Source organism: Mirounga leonina, unplaced genomic scaffold (assembly GCF_011800145.1).
Source record: "Mirounga leonina isolate KUSES-001 unplaced genomic scaffold, KU_Mleo_1.0 Mir_129, whole genome shotgun sequence".
Lineage (NCBI taxonomy): Eukaryota > Metazoa > Chordata > Mammalia > Carnivora > Phocidae > Mirounga > Mirounga leonina.
The window spans coordinates 9,372,425-9,392,366 of record NW_023270323.1 but is presented as its reverse complement, the minus strand read 5'-3'; the positions used below and the strand labels follow the sequence as shown (position 1 = coordinate 9,392,366).

Sequence of the window (19,942 nt, the reverse complement as noted above, 5' to 3'; positions counted from 1 at the left end):
ACATGTAAGCAGAGATATGAAGGAAATGTGGGAGTGAGCCATCAATGGGAAGAGCATTCCAGGAAGAAGGAAAGCAAATGCAAAGGCCCTGAGGCATGGTCACTGTGTAGAGATCACTGTATGTGCAGTCACCATGTAAGGGTGTTTAGGATGTGCCACATATAACAGGGTATCACTCACACTGTAGACCTATGTTCACCCGCATAAGCTTCTGGACTTTCTGGCTGATTTCCTACACACCAGGGGAAGGGTCTCTGCTGCATCAACCACACCAGCTTGCATAGCACTCGCCAGCGCATCCACACGCTCGGCTCTGTCCTGCTGTGCTGTGATCAGTCCCTGCGGTTACTGCTCTTTTACCTGCCTGATGCCCCTGGAGGCCTGGTTCCCAATTTCCGGCCTCCTGGGTCTCACCAGAACCCGCCGCGGTTGCCGCGCTGGGGGATGCAGCGTGGGCTGCTGGTGTGGGCCCGGGGCTTATGTGCATATGGGCGCTAGGGCTGCCGCTCCGTGGCCACCCACGCTGAAGCTGTTCAGGCTCTGCAGCAGCATCACCAGCATCAAATCTACTCTTCCCTCAGAGACTCGTCAGCCTGCTCGCAAATAAATAAAATCTTAAGAAAAAAAAATTAAAAAAAAAAAAGACTCGTCAGCCTGGACTGGGTGGGGTCCCTCTCCCGATTGTTCCCCACCCTCTCCTCGTGCTTGTCCTATAGCATTGCCCTGGTCTACTTGCTTGTCCGCTGCTTCTCTTAGGTCGTTCATGTTCAAATGTCAAGGACATTCTCAAATACCAAAATATTTCCGGTTTCAACTTTTGTTGTTTACACATCTTACGTCTTCAGTTAAATCATAGAGTAAATGAATTACAGCGGTCCCCCTTATCTGGGGGGATACATTCCAAGACACCCGGTAGATGCCTAAAACCGAGGATAGTGCTGAACCCTACAGACACTCTGCTTTTTCCTATATACACACACCTGTGATAAAGTTTAATTGACACATTAGGCACAGTAAGATGAACAATAACTACTAATAAGCAGAACAATTATAATATACTGTAATAGAAGTTATGTGAATGTGGTCTCTCTCTCAAAACATCTTTACTCTGCTCGCCTTTCTTCTTGTGATGGTGTGAGATGGTAAAACGCCTACGTGACGAGATGAAGGGAGGAGAATGACGTAGGCGCCGTGACGCAGCATTGGGCTACTAGTGACCTTCGGATGGTATGTCAGAAGGACAATCACCTGCTTCTGGACCAGGGCTGACCAGGGGTAACTGAGACCACAGATAGTGAAACCACAGATAATGGAGGACTACTGCCATTTCACAATTTTCAATTCAGGGATCCTTGTGCTGCAAGGTCACACACTAAACCCCTGTCAAAAATGATGTACCATACAAAAACACACTACATCTTCATGGCTCTTAGGAGAGACAAATATGGTATGGCAGATAGGGGATGGGCAGAGATCTGAGTTTCAGTACCAGATGACCAGCTGCAAGATCTTGAATGAAAACCTCTCTGCACTTTGGCTTCCTTTTTTTAAAGCTTTGTTTTTTTCTGTCACACAAGTGTAAGACTTCATAGAGTTGTTATGAAGATTAAATGGAAAACATGTATAAAAATGGCTAGCCCATAGTAACTGAGAAAACAACGCTATTTCCAATTATTTACTACCTCCTTTTCACATTCATTCATCTGCAAGTGTTTACTGAACACATACTATGTCCTAGGCAGTGGGATTACAGGAATTAACGAGGTATGGAATTTAGTGTGGAAGGAAGACACTGAACGTATAAGTGCCCATGTCACACATGTTATAACAGAAAAAAACAGGCCGCTAGGGAGCCAGTACTCAGAGAGCTCACCTTGCCTGGGGCTTCAGGTGATAGCCCATGTTCAGGTCAAGGAGCACCTGGGTGGCTCAGTCGTTAAGCATCTGCCTTCGGCTCAGGTCATGATCCCAGGGTCCTGGGATCGAGCCCCGCATCGGGCTCCCTGCTCGGCGGGAAGCCTGTTTCTCCCTCTCCCACTCCCCCTGCCTGTGTTCCATCTCTCGCTGTCTCTCTCTGTCAAATAAATAAAAATCTTAAAAAAAAAAAAAAAAAGGAACCGCTAACTATTAGTCTACTCACCTGATCTTTGTCAAGACTTGCCCCTGTCTAACTGGACCTGGCTTTTCCAATCCTCAGACTTCACTGATCTTGCTCCTCCCCTGACTTCAAATAGGTGATGAATTTTTGTTCCGTCCCTTCTCCCTCCCTGCACAGGATATAAATGAATAGCCTAGGAGCTTACCAGAGCCAGGAGCGATGAGATCAGAGAGTGTACTGTGTAATGCAGTTTGCACAGGAAGGAACCACACAGTGTTAATACAAGAACCACATGGAACCATAAACATTTACTGTTTGGCCTGACAATAAAGGAAAGTGGACATAACAGAGTTCCAAAATTCATGTGAATTGCAAAGCTTCCGTAGCCTTTAGAGACTGGATGAAATGGGAAGTGAATCTAAACAAATAGAGCTTTTAAATTATTCTGGTTCTAACATTAAAACCAGTAACAAAATCCTAAACGCTTCCATGGAATACAGTGAAGTTGAAATAACACAGTGATTCATTTCATAAGTACTTGTTGACAGGATATTTCAGAATTTATCTCAAACCTGCTCAGGGCACATAAAAGCCTACACTTAAGATGTTTGATAATTAATATTAATGCTCAGTCTTGATTGGAAAGCCTTGTCTTCTCTCTTTTTCTCTCTCCCTTCTTTTACTTTTGTTTTGAAGGAGGATAAAAAAGGGAAATGGTCTTTTGTTTATTATGAATGTCTTACTTGTTATCAAAGGTATGCTTCTAAGCTCTTCTTTTTTTTTTTAAGCTCTTCTAAGTAGTAGGCTTAGAAAGCATAATGTAAAAATATTGCAAAAGAATTTAACACCTCATTAACCTTATACTTCTGACATAAAATGACCTCGCCCAAATAAGGTAATATCCTTCTAAGCACTCAATAATTCTTACAGGTTTTGCTTTCTTGATAAAGAGATTAAATATAAGGTTACAGTTTTAATATTCTGGACTTCATACAGAAGCATGAAATATTTCCAATCAGAAAATAACTCATCAGAAGGAATCAAATTGAAGCATAAGATTTAAGCTCTATTGTAAACAGAACTTTGAAAATCTGTATTTTCAGTGATATCTTTTGGAATCTAGAAATTGCTAGTTTTAAGGATGACCTTTCTTCTGGGTACTTCCAGATGTTCACTGAGCTTAAAAAGAAACAAATGAACAAAGGCTCTGGACTCCAACATATTCAGGGAATAGGACGCTAGGCTCTTCCTTACATTAGTTCATTTCATACATCCCAAAAAGGTATATTTTATTAAAATGCCCACCTTTCGAAAACCTACCCATAAAAATCATAATTTCACTGGCCATCTGAGATCTTGAGCAGATTCTCTTTTTGGGTAAGATTAGTTGATTAAAAAAACTAAAAAGATGTGCAACGAAGGGGTAAATCCATGTTCACTTTTCAACACGTGCATTCAAACAAAAACACATCTAGGGCTGCAAAATGCTTATTTCAAAAATAAAGTCACAGTTGTGCCTGCATTTGCGTTTGAACCGCAGATTCTAAGACCAGCTTCTCTCTGCCTCTGTGTCCCTCTGAGGAGCATCTCTGAGACTGGGTTTAATGTTCCACATTCTAACGGAGATGCTAGTCAAAACAACAAAGACTGACCACCTTTCCTCAATAGCTGGCATTTGTGGCCTTAATCTTACATGAATCTAAGAACTTACAAGGAAAATTTTAAAGGATGGTATTAATAAGGACCAATTGTCTTCATGGAAAATGAAACTGGAAAGAGCCATCCACGGTGAGCATGTAAACACTGGCTTCTTAATCTCAGGCTACAGGAGACGTGAAATAAAACATCGCTTAGGCAGAATTCTAGGAGGGGTAACCAAAGTCTAGACTTATTTTTCATCTCTGAAATTTAGGAATTGTTGTGATAGTACCAGAACACCAGATTAACTATTTAGGTTGTTTAATAAGTTCTAGAAAGTGCTACACATATTAAGTAGTAAACAATGACATTGCACTGTAAACAAGGGAAAGGGCTTTAAAAATGGAAAACATCTTTTCACGGTCTGTCCCTAATAATTAAATATATATATCCTTTAGTGAAAAAAGCACATGCCTTCCCGAGTAGAAGCATCATCCCAATCTTGTGGAGTGATGTCTTGTTTTTCTCCTTTGGGGCAGTTGTAAAAGAAACCTGACACGGAGAGCTTAGGCTGGATTTTAACTCACTGCTTAATTTTATCTCCCAGCTGAACGTATGATGACGACCATGATTATTAATAGTGAATGCTTAAGGAGTGCCAGCAGTGGGCTGGGTGCTGATTGGCAACTGCACATGGCTGACACATGTAAGAATAGGACCTGGCACATGGAAGCAGGATTTGAGATTTTTTCCCCATGATTCATCCACCACCATGGGAGCTGTCCACAAACATACCAAGGCAAACTGAGTTCAGCACGGATTTAGTTTGGGTGCCGCTTGGATTTATGAGTTAATGTTATGAAGTCCATCCACAAAGGCTGCTCTATACCCTTTTATCTCATAAAGGAGAACAGGCATAAAAGGGAGGAACTGAGAAGACCTCTCTAGGAGGCGGGCAAAGCAATCTTCTTCAAAGTCACGTTCAATGGCATGATGAGTAAGTGCTTGCTGTGAGCAGAGGAAAAGAGCAGGGAAAGGGTGAAACAAGAAGGAAAACAAAGCAACACTATCATGGGGGAAACGTGCTCTGAAAAAAGGTACCTGGTGTCAGGGAAAAAAATGTCAGCTGGATGCCTGGGTCCCAAGGAAGGAAGCTTAAAGGAGTGGGAAATAAGAGATGAAAGAGGAGGCTCAGCAGCTGTGAAGTCAGAAAGAGGAAGCATTCCCCTCCTATTACCTGGCTAGGCTGATGAAGTAGACATGACAAGAACTGAAGAGAGGGAAAAGGACGAGTCCACAGCACCAGCGGGGAGCGGCAGGGAGGTGGCGATTCATTCCCAGCAATTTTATGCCAAATTGTACACGAGGGTGCGCTTGTCTAAGAAGGGGGTCCACAGCTTTTAGAGTCTTAACCTCCGAGGCTGTAGAATTCCAAGGCGGGTAGGGGACTGCAGCTGTTCACTGCCTTGTAGCTCCTAGCCCAGTACACATACACAGCAGGACTCAACAGATGCTCCTAACTCCATCAGTGAATTAGGACAATGTCCAATAAAGATTAGGAATCACTGAGTTAGAGGGAGAGGTCTAGATATAATTCATATTTCAAGGGTCAGAATTCAAGAACAGGTTGAAAAAAGCTTTAAATCTTGTCCAAGGGAAAAACTGATAAAAATACTGAAAGAGGAGTTGGAGGCATTTGGATGTAGATTACACACACATACATGAATGAAAAATGGGGCTGAGCACACTGAATGGAGGCCAGAGTTGGGAGCAAGGGAAATCACGTGGGGTCAGCATGGCGATGCCCTCAGAGAACGAGGAAGGTGGGAAATAACTGGAACTTGAAGATCTAGACAGCATAAGGGAGTTAGATCTTTCTTCTCCATGGTTTACTTAAAATGAGACAAAACTCAGAAAACAAACTGGGTTTAATAACTCACACTGAGTTTATCTTAATTTGAAAATTAATGAGATAAATCTTGGTGACAGATCCACTCAATGCATTGCCTATTTATTGCAATCACTTAAAAATGCATAAAAACATGGAAAATCAAACCAGTAGCTTTGGCTTTTTGTTTTGTTTTATGGAAAATCTAAAGGGAACTCTCCATGTTGCTGAAGTTTCTCTTTGCAAGCAAAGTAAAAGCATTTAAAAGCAAAAAGAATATGATTTCTCAAGGAATCTTTATGTTTCAGTATTTGCCTTTCTGATCAAACCCAGTCCTGTCAATCTCATTATCCCTTATTGACAGACTAATAGTGCTTCACGTGTGCTCTCAGGAACGTATGGATAGCCCAGTTACAATCAAAATTTTGTTAGCTACTCACCTCAAAATGCTGGGTATGTCTGCTGCCTTTTTCATCTTCTTTGCTATAAACAACAGCAACAACAAAATATCATAAAATGTCAGTTTTAGAACAATGCTTTTCATCCAGTGAAATTATGATTTCATTTATTTTAAAAGTAGGCTGAGTGGCTCTACATTAAATTCTTGTAAAATTCAGAAACAAGACAAAACAAAAAATCAAAATAAAACAAAACTAGAAACACAACCATGAATGGGGTTATTTGTCTTTAATAGCACCACAGCAGATTTTCTATTCTAAGCATTTTCCTTGCTATAAAATACTACTGGTAAACATACAGGCCTCTAATTCTATTCTTTCTAGTTCTTGTAATGCACATTGTATTAAGTGAAAAGAAAAATGCTAAAATTACCTTTCATCGGACATCAGTTCAACATCATCAGGTCCAGCCCTCTCATGAGATGGTGTGGAATTGAGGCTTTCCATATTCTGTAACAAAACAAATTGTAGGGGGCTGGGGCGATGGGTTAGCCCGGTGATGGGTATTAAGGAGGGCATGTATTGAATGAAGCACTGGGTGTTATACGCAAACAATGAATCATGGAACACTACATCAAAAACTAAAAATGTAATGTATGGTGACTAACATAACATAATAAAATTAAAAAAATAAAAACAAACAACAACAACAACAACAAAACAAACTGTGGTTGCCCAGTAGGAATGGTAAGAAATATGCAACAGCAGATCCTCCTTTATTTAAAACAGAAAGATCAGACAATATGCTGGTATAAATGAATTCTAGTCCTCATATTTCTATCTTTGTTAAAACTAGTAAAACTAGGGCGCCTGGGTGGCTCAGTTGGTTAAGCGACTGCCTTCAGCTCAGGTCATGATCCTGGAGTCCCGGGATCGAGTCCCGCATTGGGCTCCCTGCTCGGCAGGGAGTCTGCTTCTCCCTCTGACCCTCCTCCCTCTCATGCTCTCTGTCTCTCATTCTCTCTGTCTCAAGTAAATAAATAAAATCTTTAAAAAACAAAAACAAAAACAAAAACTAGTAAAACTATAAAAGTTTAGTATATGCTGCTTGGATAAAATTGGATGTTGAATTTTATCATCCCTTTAATGAAGATATCGGACACCATCACAAAATGATCATTGTATCCTATAATGTCCTTGTTAGGTATCAGCCATACCTTACAGTTAAACATAACAAAACCCAGACTGTCAGAACATTAGGGTAGAATTAGAACTAGGACTGAGGAATCTGACCTTGAATCTTATCAGAAACCAATGTAACATTCATTGCTCATTTAACATATTTTCAGGATAAATTACCAATATAATGTGGGATAACATATAGCTTGTACCCAAACTGTAAACTATCCATGAATAGAAATGGTGTTAACTTAAGAACCTTTCTTTCTGTGATATTTAATATTAATCCTTATAATAGCTAAGATGGAAAAAATATAAATAGGAAACTTACTTTGAATAGCATGTATTTCAGGCTGACCAAGAGGGCTTAATACTTATCAGGAGGCATACCTGTAAGGTTTTTGGGACATGGCCAATACTTTCTGAATACAATTCAGGTGACTGAGCACATCATAAGTAAGCCATCACCATGAAGGAAGATTACAAAAAAGCAAAAAGAGCTCATTTATATTCAGTAAACCAAAAAAAAAAAAAAGAGCTGCCTTAGAGATCTGAACCCGAATTTCATTGAACTCAAAGATTCATATCTGCTTTAAAAGGACATTAATAAGCACAATCCACCTATTCTAGGTCATCAGAATAACACATATTGAAGCAACATGTGTTCATCTACATATTTATAACCTCCCATCATGAAAAACCCTTTACAAAGCAAATCTGATTAAGGTTCTCAATAATCCCATGAAATCGACATATATAAAAATCCTCACAAAATAAACACATAATTAGAGTAGAAAACTAATCTTTGGCTTGGTAGATGAATGAATTGTTTTCCATTTATGTTGGTTTGGCCAACTTATCTGGAATTCTGAAAGTTTAAAACCCTGGGCTCTATCAGACAGTAGAAACAAAGGGAGACACAGCGTAACGTAATAGAATGGTGGCTCTGGAGTCGGAATGTTTGGGTTTGAATCCTAGCTCTATTATTTACCAACTGTCTGACCCTACTTGACCCTCAAGGTCCACATCTGGAAAATGGAGATGGCAATATTAACAGAATTACATAGGCGGCCTTGGAGATTAAAGGAAATAATGCACGTAAAGAACATGAATAATACCTGGTACATTTAAAGGATATTAGCTATTGTTGTTGATGCTATTATTATTTCTAAAACTATGAAATCCACCTCCCCCCAGATATTTCACTACTATTTCTCCAGTTAAGGTGATGCTCTAGACACTGGAAAGAGTGTCTGTGTCTGCCATTACTAAACATCAATTTACATGCTTAGACGATTTACACAGTTCATTTTAGAATGGATCTGAGAAATAAAAATTATGACAACATTCAATTATATTTACATTTTTATAACTCTAAAGTTTGAGTTAGAAGAGGTCTCTCTAAAATGGCCTCTTATAATTGCTATTACCTGAATGTGATCTTCCTGATAAAGGGGGTTATATCTATGACAAAGAATCTGTGTTTGTTCTCACTGGTGGTCTTCAACAGACTATCAAAATCTTTAGTGTAAGATCTAGTGCAATAGCATTAGGTTTTTCTAAAGCTCTGAAACCTGAATTCCTAGGGAAAGCACAACCCTCTACCCTCAGATCATTTTAAAACAGTGTCAATGAAATACATTTTTAATTATATGCAAATGACTATTTCAGAATAAAAAAAATCTTCACATTAAGGGTAGGAAATATTCAGAAAGAGGGAAGAGAAAGTAAACTGTAGTAGTATTATATAGATATTTCAGTAAGAAGATTTTTTTTCCCTATACAAAAAGAACCAAGATATAATTGCTTATAGGTTTTGAGAATTACAGAAAAAAGTTATGTTATACAATGGAAAACTTCGCAAAAAGCAGTTGTAAAATGTGAGAAAGTCTGGCTGATCTCCAGGGTTAAAACTAGTAAGCAGTAACTTGGACTCCCTCCCCCACTTGCTTTTTAAAAAATATTTGATCCCTATGTTTAAGAACTCCCCAAGGATCTGTTTTTTTATGGATGTAATCGACAAAGGGTGACTTTCATTCTTGTTCCATATTCCTCTTTAAGGCTTTATAATAATTCCAACTTTCATGTTGTCCACACATTGGAGACTGTTGAATATTCATGAGCTGCTTTCACTAACGCAGCAGGCAAGCACACCGCGTTCATTCCTTGGCTAAGGCGGTTGCCCCTATACCTTTTGGACACAGGAACATGTGAAGAATGTGTTCCAACTGGCAACCTATCTTAGCTTTCTTCAGAATGAAACAAACAAGGGTAGTAAAGGTCTCTGAACACAGTAACACAAGTACCTATTTCCACAGATGCAAAACACACAAATTCTGACTTCCATTCTTCGCCTAAGGTTAAGATAAAGAAAGAGATCAGGAATTCCCCTCACTTCAGTGAGATGGGAGAAGGGGAAAATGGGATGTACAGGTCAAAAGAACAGCTGAAATGCAGAAGGCTTCCACTGTATGGGAAGAATGTAACTGGATTTCCAAATGTTCTGCAGCTATAATAGTACTTGCCTTAGGAGAAAATACGGATTTGATGCCTTCTGAAGGTTTTGAACTGTTTTATGTCCCAAACACTTCTCTAGGTGTGGTGAAAGAGGAGTTTATTAATGTTTGCACTTATGAAAGGTTAAAGTAATAAAACTCTTATAAAAATGTGTTACTGCATTAATTTTTACTTTAATTGGTCTTCTAAACTCAGGATCTTTTCAATGGGTAATTTTAAGAAAGAGCAAAGAACAGATTATGACTTTAAGAATAATTTAATGAAACTGCTTCTTGAATTGCATGAAAAAAACACATAAAGCTTAGTTTATAATCCATAAAATTCTGCTTCAGTTAAGTCTTACCAGTGACTTTCAAAACACACAGATGTGCTATGATAGAATTTAATTGGACAGTTTTTGGGTGTCAGAAGGAACTGAGTTTTAAGAACCACCCTCCTCAATTATAAAAATAACCTCAAATCTAAAAAGAGCAAAATCCTTGAAAAAATTAGCTTTAGACTGTGGGATTTATTTTCAATTCTTCCCCTTGGCCCCCTGTCTGTTGTGGCATTGAAAGCTGGGCTCAAAACCTGTTTGACCACTGAAGCCCTTGAAAACACTTGGAGCAAAAACAAATTTGTCTTCTAAAGCTGTAAAATGCTGACAAGGCCTTTATAGAGGACACTGAAAAAAAAATGCCTTCCCTCCATATACAAACAGCTCAATCTGAAGGCTGCAGAGAACACTGGGAGCCAAAACAGGTTCATTATTCTAAACTTAGGCTCTAAGAGAAGGAAAATATTTGATATATTCTCATCAACAAAGGTTTAATGTGCATCTGAGTTTCTTTTTGTACCTTTTAGTACATTTTATGTTTTATTGCTTAAAGCAACTGTATAACTTAATCCATATTTAAGAAGAACTATTGTTAGGATACGAGGATGCTGATAGAACTTGCTAACTATCCACCCAAATCCACTCTACCTTCCTTCCAGAAATGACGTAGCCACATGCCCAGCAACAACGCATTCCCCAGTCTCTCCGGCAATGAAATATGGCCATGTGACCGACTCCTCTCCAACAGGATGTGCAATACAACGTGTGTGGCTTCTAGGCCTGGCCAATAAACTACCCCAGCAGGTACATTCCTCAATGCTCATGCTCTCCTTCTGTGAGCTGGAAAGGAGATGAAAACCACCATAGTTCACTGGAAGCTACTTGAAGATGACAGAGAGGAACTTGGCCTGGGTTCCTGAAAAACTGCACAGAGCAAGTCCTCTACTCCTCTCCCTGGCCCTCAACTTTTTTTTTTTTTCAAAGATTTTATTTATTTATTTGAAACAGAGAGAATGAGAGAGACAGAGAGCACATGAGAGGGGGTTGGTTCAGAGGGAGAAGTAGGCTCCCTGCTGAGCAGGGAGCCCGATGCGGGACTCGATCCCGGGACTCCAGGATCATGACCTGAGCCGAAGGCAGTCGCTTAACCAACTGAGCCACCCAGGCGCCCCGGCCCTCAACTTTTTTTTAGGTTGTTATGGGAGAAGGAACATTTACTGTTCGAGACATTGTGTTTTGGGTCTTCTTGTTACGCAAGTTACCCTAAAAAATATGGCAACCATTCATGCACTTTTTTTCAACACATTTTTTTGATGAGTGCTGAACTCTGCTGGGCATTGGGGTACAAAGGTGAGAGGTGAACTAGACAGACACTGGTCCTTGTAATCATGACTTCTGTATTTCGGTTACTCCTCCAACTGGAGTTTGCTACACTGTTAATATTATCTTTATTTCTAAGATAGGTTCTTTCTGAATGATAATTGCTAAATGTTAATTGGCAAAACATAAAATTCAAAGTGGTCAGCACATTCTTTCCTTATTCAATAGTATGCAAAGGAAAGAAATTCTAGATGTGTGTATCAATGTGGTGAGCTTAAAAAGTTAAAAGAGTATTTGGGTGCCTGGGTGGCTCAGTTGGTTAAGCGACTGCCTTCGGCTCAGGTCATGATCCCGGAGTCCTGGAATCGAGTCCTGCATCAGGCTCCCGGCTCAGTGGGGAGCCTGCTTCTCCCTCTGACTCTCTCCCTTCTCATGCTGTTTCTCTCTCTCTCTCAAATAAATAAATAAAATCTTTAAAAAAAAATGTATTTTTCTTAGATGAAGGGTAGGTTGTGGTTAGAACATAGGGACAGACCTTTGGTGTAATGTGAAGGAGGTAGTGGGGCAAACCGTTCAAGTTTCTGATGAAACAGTCTTTAGATCAAAGTAAGTTACAATCAAACCCCTCCACCCCTCCTCTAGGCTCCATCCCTTATCAATTACTCAAGAACATTGATCCTGCAATGGATCCCCTTCTCTTGCACATCATTCCCTACCTCTTTTGGTTTATCTTACACAAATACTCTGCCATATCACTGTTTTGTTTTTTGTTTTTTTTTAAGATTTTATTTATTTGAGAGAGAGAGCACGAGTGTGGGGTGGGGGCAGAGGGAGAGGGAGAAGCAGACTCCTTGCTGAGCAGGGAGCCTGACATGGGCCTCGAACCCAGGACCCTGAGATCATGACCTGAGTCAAAGGCAGATGCTTAACCACTGAGCCACCCAGGCACCCCCATGTCACTGTCTTAAAACCCCTCTCTTGATCTTACATTATCTCCAGCTGCTGCTTCATTTTTCTTCACCCCCTAAAGAGGCAAACCTCTTCAAAGACTTTCCATACCTGCAGTACCTAATTCATTTCCCTCGATTCTTTCTTGAACCCATCTAACTAGATGTTTTCCTCTCTCTTCCACCCAAATCTACCATCAAGGTAGATGTGGGTGAGCTGTATACATGTGAAATTACTATTCACTCACTATTTTGATTTCTGTCTTCTGATTTGCTCTTAACTGACATCTAATAAGGCTCTTGCCCACATGCTTGCACTGAAAATTGCTAGTTGCTCCTTCTTAATCTTTTTTGCTTATACCTTCTCATCTGCCTACCCACTAAATGTTGGTATGTCCCAAAATGCTGTCATAGCTCAGACCAGCCCAAGGCTTTAAGTGCCAACTGGTGCCAAAGACTTCCAAACTTATTCCATCTCTCCCTTGAACTCCAGATTCATGTATCTAACTGCCTACTTGGTTCTTTACTAATAAACATCTTAAGCTCAACATATCCAAATGAAACTTTGATTCCCCCCCTCCCCCGAATCTGCCCCTCCAATAGTTTTCTCCATCCTTCCAGCTAGCTATTTCAAACGTCTCGGAGTCATCCTGCATCCCCCCTCTTTCTTCACATCCACATCCAATCTATTAGAAAATCCTCTTGTTTTTACCTTAAAATACATCCATAGTCTGACTTTACCCCTTCACAGCTATCATCCTGGCCTAAACTGATATCATCTCTTGATTTGATTATGTCAATTATTTTGCTTTAGTGTTTGTTCATCCCCTACCACCTCTGGGCTATTCTCCCCCATCCTCCTGGCTATTCTTAACATAGTTGCTAGAGTGATTCTTTCAAAAGGTACACCAGAAAATGATTTTCTTCTCTTTGATCCTCTAATGCCTCCTCATCTCACTCAAGGTAAATCCCAAAGACCTAAAAATGGCTACGAAAGCTTAAGTGATTAGTACCCTTGCTACATCTCTGACCTCATCTCTTAAAATCATCCTCCACTCTGCTCCAATCACAGCAGCCTCTTGCTTATCCTCAGCAGGCTAAGCCTGCTGCCCCCTCTCCCTACATAGCTTCTCCCCAAAGTTCCTGATGGCTCACTCCTTCACCTCTTTCAGGTCCCTGCACAAATCTTCTCAGTGAGGCCTAACCCCAGTACCCTCTGTACAACATCAATCCTACACCTCCCACCACTTCCTGTCTTTTTTGCCCACAGCATGTGTCACCATCTATTTATTTTCTTGTTTCTTATTTGATCCTATAAAGAATGTAAACTTCATGATGGCTGACAATGTGTCCATTTTGATCACCATTGTGTCATTGGTTCCTAAAAGAGTGCTTGTCGTATAGTTAGTTCTATAACTGAAAGAATGAATAATTTTAAATCAGTGGCTCACAATGTTGGGCTTTTTTTACATTATATGGATACTACCCAGAGAGTCACTGTCAGGTAGTTTTTGACAGGAGTTCTTGCTGAGTTGTAGTGCACTGAAAACAAAGGCTGAAAAATCACTGCATTAGGCAGAGGACTGTTTTGCAGAGGTAAGGCAGTGTGGGGCTGGGAGCGGGTGCAGACATGTCGGGTGGCTGTTTTGATGTTCCAGGGCAGTTATAACAAGGGCCTCAGCGATGTGATGGCAATAAAAAGGGACAAGGGGAACCTTCATAACATTTTTAAAACAGAGTCAACTAAATTTGACAACTGATTGAAAAGCTGGAGGAGGGACTAGGGGCAAGTCCAAGAAATGACTTAGAAAAGGGCTGAGAAGATGATGGTGTGATGAGATCAGATGGCTCTCCTGGTGAAAAAGAGATCAAAGAGGGACAATGAGTTCGGTTTTAGCCCATTGACTTATTTTCTTTCTTTCTTTCTTCCTTCCTTTCTTTTTCTTTTTTTCCTTCCTTCCTTCTTTTATTTTATTTTTTTATTTTTTAAAGATTTTATTTATTTATTCATGAGAGACAGAGAGAGAGAGAGAGAGAGAGAGGCAGAGGGAGAAGCAGGCTCCCAAGGAGCAGGGAGCCTGATGTGGGACTCGATCCCAGGACCCTGGGATCATGACCTGAGCCGAAGGCAGACGCTTAACCATCTGAGCCATCCAGGCGCCCCCTTCCTTCCTTCTTTTAGAGAGGGGGAGGGGCAGAGGGAGAGGGAGAGAGAGAAATCTCCAGCAGACTCCCCACTGAGCACAGAGTCTGACACAGGGCTCGATCTCACAACCCTGAGATCATAACCTGAGCTGAAACCAAGAGTCAGACGCTTCACCGACTGAGCCACCCAGGCGCCCCCAACACATTGACTTTCTAAGGTGAACTGGGGGGAGCTTCAATCAAATGTTGACTTGCAAGTCATTTGTAGAGCGGTGATGTCTGACACTATGCAAGTGGAAAAGCTCTCAAGTAAAGTGCTAATGGAAAGGAGAAATGGGACAAAACTTGGGGAACATCTCCATCCATGTATGTTTTGTGGAAGATGAGCCAGTGAAGAGATGACCTGGAAGAAAGTCACTGGGGATGAGAGGGCATGGAGAGGTCAGTGTCACAGAGGCCGAGGGAGAGAGTTCTGAGAAAAAGGGACGGAGTGTCAAGCCCCACGAGGACTTGAGGAGTCAAGGACCAAGCAGACATCAGAGCACAGGTGTCTTCAAAGGCCATTTCCAACCCCATGTCCAAACAGTGACATGGAGAAAGCAGTTTCCTCAGAGAAGTGGATGTAGCATCTGGGCTACTGGGGTTGATGAGTGAGTGCAGACTGTTCAGAACGTCTGATGGCAAATGAAGGAAACAGACTGGTCATCAGAACAGAGGGGGAAGAAAGGGACTTATGTACGAATTGTGTTCAGTTTTCTCTATTCTTTAGCACACTGAGTTGCTTTTAAATCTCACAAAAAACCACAACGACCTATTAATATTCCCACTTTACGGATGAAGCAACTGAGGGACAAAATATGCCCACTTACCATAGATATTAAGTGATAAAGTTGAAATGGAAACTCAGGTCTGACTGTAAGAGCTATGCTCTTACCTTGAACCCTGCCTGTGATTTCAGAGGGTGTACAAAACATTAAATAGATGTTGTTTATTTTTTGGTTATTATTTTTATTTTTTTTTAAGATTTTATTTTTTTATTTATTTGAGAGAGAGAGAATGAGAGACAGAGAGCATGAGAGGGAGGAGGGTCAGAGGGAGAAGTAGACTCCCTGCTGAGCAGGGAGCCCGATGTGGGACTTGATCCCGGGAGTCCAGGATCATGACCTGAGCTGAAGGCAGTTGCCTAACCAACTGAGCCACCCAGGCATCCCTTTTTTGGTTATTATTTTTAAAAGATTTATTTGAGAGAGAGAGAGCATGCAGTGGGGTGGAGAGGGGCAGAGGGAGAGAAAGAATCTCAAGCAGACTCCTCACTGAGTGCAGAGTCCAACATGGGGCTTGATCTCAGGACCCTGAGATCATGACGTGAGCTGAAATCAAGAGTCGGGCACTTAACTGACTGAGCCACCCAGGCGCCCCTAAATAGATGTTGTTTATGAAGAAGAGAGCTACTAGACTATGTTTTTGTTTTTTTATATAATGAGTAATGCTTATTATAGAATTAATGTCACATGGAGAATATTTGAAGAACAGAGGATAGAGTAACAGTTGCTTCTAATACCACTATTACCACCATCATACAATCACTTTAGGCACATTTTCTTGCAGTCTTTTTTCCTGGGAATGAACATTTGTACATATAATTTATATACACACACATACACTTATATAATATATACACATATATATGTATACATGTATGAATGTACACACTGTGTATACTGCTTTATAATCTACTTTAATATTGAGGGAGGATATAGGGGAACCCCACCTCCACCACTTACGTGTGACCTTGGACAAGTTGTTTACTCTCCTCTGCCTCATTCTCCTCATGTTTAGAATGAGAATTATAATAATAATAAATCCACCTTCTGGATTATTGGGAGGATTAAAATTGATAATATATACAAAGCACTTAAAATATAACTTGTCAATGGTTTTTATTTTATTACAAAGTCTTCACAATCCTAATTTTATTGAATTGACGTACAAATGTTGCTTATCTGATCTCGCACTTTTGAACATTTAAATTGCTTCTAATTTTCCATGATTAAAGAAAGCCTTGTGGTGAGCAAATTAATACCATTATTTTTTGCATATTTAAGTAGAACCGAGTGGCAGAAGTATGATTACTGGATAAAATGCATGATTGACTTATGACTTTTGATTCAAGCTGTTAAATCGTGCCCAGGAGAGAAAGCTTTTAGAGATGGAGCCTTTTTCTAGGCCAATAGAAATGAGCCAAAGAAGAGGAAGCCAATGAAAAGGAAAAGTGTGTGAGTGTATGTATATGTTTGTACACGTACATGGGTGCGGGGTGGGGAGATGGATGTAGAAGGTAGAATTTACAAAGATACTTCTAGATTTTAGAGGTTAACCTGAGAAATTAGAAAAATCATGTTATCATTTGAGCAGGTGAGAAAAGAAAATGAGTAGAGTTCTAGAGACATTTTGAAGCAGGAGTGAGGGCGGTTGCTGAAACAAGCTGCGTATCTTAGTTCTTCAAAGTAAATCAGGAGACAAGGTTTTCCTCTGAGAATGACTGATGGGCACAGGTATGAGCCAAGAGTTTAAAGAGGGAAGAAAAGTTTGGGACTGTGGCAATAATTAGAGATAAGGCAGAACACTCTAATGTCACTTACTACCCCTAATTTTTAAACTCTGAATTATCTGTAGTCTCTTGGTCTCTGCTGGTCATGACAGTCTCAAGAGGTGAAAACACAAAGGGGAACATGCCCAGACAGTTCCTGCTTTAGAGATTCCAAATCTGCAAGATGCTTTTTTTGGTCTACAGCATATTCTCCTCAGTTGTATTGTGGGCTGGTGTGATCCGTGTGAAATTATTAGTCACTGTGTTCAGTTACTCTCCTCTCACTTTCTCTGGAAAATGGCTTTTGTTCCCATCTCTTCACCCAAACTGCTTTTACTAAGTGATATCCAGCTTGCTAATCCCAATGGTCAAACTCTCAGTTTTCTGCTTAACCCATCATCTGACCTTTTCTGCTCCTTGAGACACTGTTCACTTGGCTGCCAAGGCACTAAACTCACCTTGTCTGTCTTCTACTTTGCTAGTCTCATAAGTCTCCTCCCCTGGTACCTTCTCATTTCCCCACCCTCTAAATGTTGGTGTGTCTCAGGGCCCACCGTCCCTGAGGCAACTTCTCTTTCCTGTCCACATTCACTCCCTTGGTCATCTCACCCAGTATACTGGCTTTAAATATCCTCCATCTGCTGATGACTCCCACACTGTATCTACAGCCAGGATTTCCTCCCTAAACTCTTGGCCCAGGAATCCACTTGCTTCCTTGCCATGCTCTCTTAGATATCTAATGGGCAGCTTAATCTTATGTCCAAAACTGAACCCAAACTTCTGTCTGTCTTCTCTATCTCAGCTAAACTGGCAACGCAAATCTAGTTGCTCAGGCCAAAAACCTTGGAGTCATCTTTGACTCCTTGATTACTTTCACACCACACAGGTATGCCAAGAAATCCTGTCAATTCTACTTTCAAAACACATGCAGAATCTGTTCACTATGTCATGACTACTGCAATGTACCACTCCGGAAGGAGTTTAGTCACGTGAACAGTGCCCCCTAGAGTAGTGCATTGTACAGCCTGCAAGGAAATATATGCTGGCTCTGGTATGACCTTAGTTCAAACCATCATCATCTCAAATCTAGATTATTGCAATAGCTTCTTAACTGGGTTCCCTGTTTCTGCCCCTGCCTGCTTACTGTCTATTCTCAACATAGTAGTTGAACCAATTTCAGTAAGCCAGATCACTTTTCTACCTAGAACCCTCAACTGGATTCTCATCTCACCCAGAATAAAGGCAGAGTCCACACAATGATCTATGAGGTCCTACTTCATCTGCCCACCCTCTCCCATTACCTCTTTAATTTTGCTCACTCTCTTCCAATCACAATGGGGTCTTTGTGGTTTCTTGAATGTTCTAGATAAATGACTGTCTCAGGGCCTTTGCACCTACTATCATAGTATAGCCTGCTTCCTTACTTTCTCTAAATCTTTACACTCAAATGTCAAATTCTCAGAAGGTCTTCCCAGACCACACTATTTAAAATTGCATCACCTGCCCCCTTATAATTCCTATTTCCTGCTTTATGTTTCTTCCTAGTAGTTATCACTATCCAATATATTTTGTGTTTTACTTACTTGATTATTGTCTGTTTCCCCTACTAGGATGTAAGCTCCAGGAGGACAGCTACCTTTGCCTGTTTTTCTCACTGCTTTATCTCCAGGATCTGAAATATTTCCTGGCACATAAAGGCATATAATTACATATAATTCTCCCTCCTCCCTTGCTGACCCAGCTATAGAAATAAATGTTTAGTCAGGGTGTAAAGAACTTGAAATGGAGTAGGAAAAGGTGTTGGGGGAGAGTTGGGAAAAGTAAAATTAGGAGGTTAAACATAAGGGACAAGTTAAGATACACAACTTTTAAGATGTAGTCTAAATACTTGCTATGTTCCCTGGCTCTTTGCTTTGTGGTTACCTGTGAAGATTAGATTTAAAAATTTATGGAATATGACAGTTAGAAAAGCTCTTAGAGAACACCCTCACTTTAGATGAGGAAGTTTTTCTTCTGAGTTGTGCTGGCAGGTTTTTAAATTATTCACTGCAACAAAGACATGGTCCACTTAGCTCACTTATGTTAATAGGTGACATTCACAATCCTGGAATGAGGAAACTGACAACTAAGGTGAGGGCAAATCCTTTCACATAAAAAAGACCCGATAGCATTAGGCTCTCCCATCCAAACATTTTTAAACAGAGAACATGTCGATAGTTTTATCAGTCAAACACATATTCTAAGGAATAAATGTACTTTTTCACTTTTATTAGTTATTACCATCTAGCTAATTTAAGACACCATTCCTGGTGGGAAAAAAAAATTAATGGGTTAAATTCATATAAAAAGGGATTGAGCTAGAGAAACACATCTTTCCAAAGAAGTCAACTGTTGGAATTTTAAATCTGTAAATTTTGAATCTGTAAATCTGTGGAATTGTAAATCTCTTTGGCAGATAAGCAAATTGTGAGCCAAATAAAGTGCTAATGAAATTAGCACCAATTATTTTATTTAAAAATTTACTTTCCTCCAAATAAGAATTAAGTTAATGTTAAAAACATTTAATGTGCAATGGTTCCAAAGCTTACATTCTTTATTTGGAGTGTATAAGACATGGGCCTGCGGTAGGTGATTGCTTCTGTCCCTTCTAGCTGATTACTTTACTTCTAGAAACAGATTATCAAGACATTTGGAGGGAAAGGGGCGTCTGGGTGGCTCAGTTGCTTAAACGTCTGCCTTCGGCTCAGGTCATGATCTCAGGGTTCTGGGATCGGGCGCTGCGATGGGCTCCCTGCTCAGCAGGGAGTCTGCTTCTCCCTCTCCCTCTGCCTGCCGCTCCCCCTTCTCTTGAATAAATAAATAAATAAATAAATAAATAAATAAATAAATAAATAAATAAATAAATA

The 19,942-nt window shown here is 40.3% G+C and overlaps 1 protein-coding gene across 3 annotated transcripts in view; it reads right to left on the bottom strand.

Annotated features, from left to right (window-relative positions):
- The window catches only part of FAM13A (family with sequence similarity 13 member A), a 351,884-nt gene that overhangs the window by 39,384 nt on the left and 292,558 nt on the right, over nucleotides 1–19,942 (bottom strand). For all 3 annotated transcript variants that reach the window (XM_035004519.1, XM_035004518.1, XM_035004520.1), the window contains 2 exons: nucleotides 6,456–6,532; nucleotides 6,065–6,107 (listed from right to left, as the gene is read on the bottom strand). In XM_035004519.1, the coding sequence (XP_034860410.1) occupies nucleotides 6,065–6,107; nucleotides 6,456–6,532 (120 nt within the window). The remainder of the gene's footprint in view (nucleotides 1–6,064; nucleotides 6,108–6,455; nucleotides 6,533–19,942) is intronic.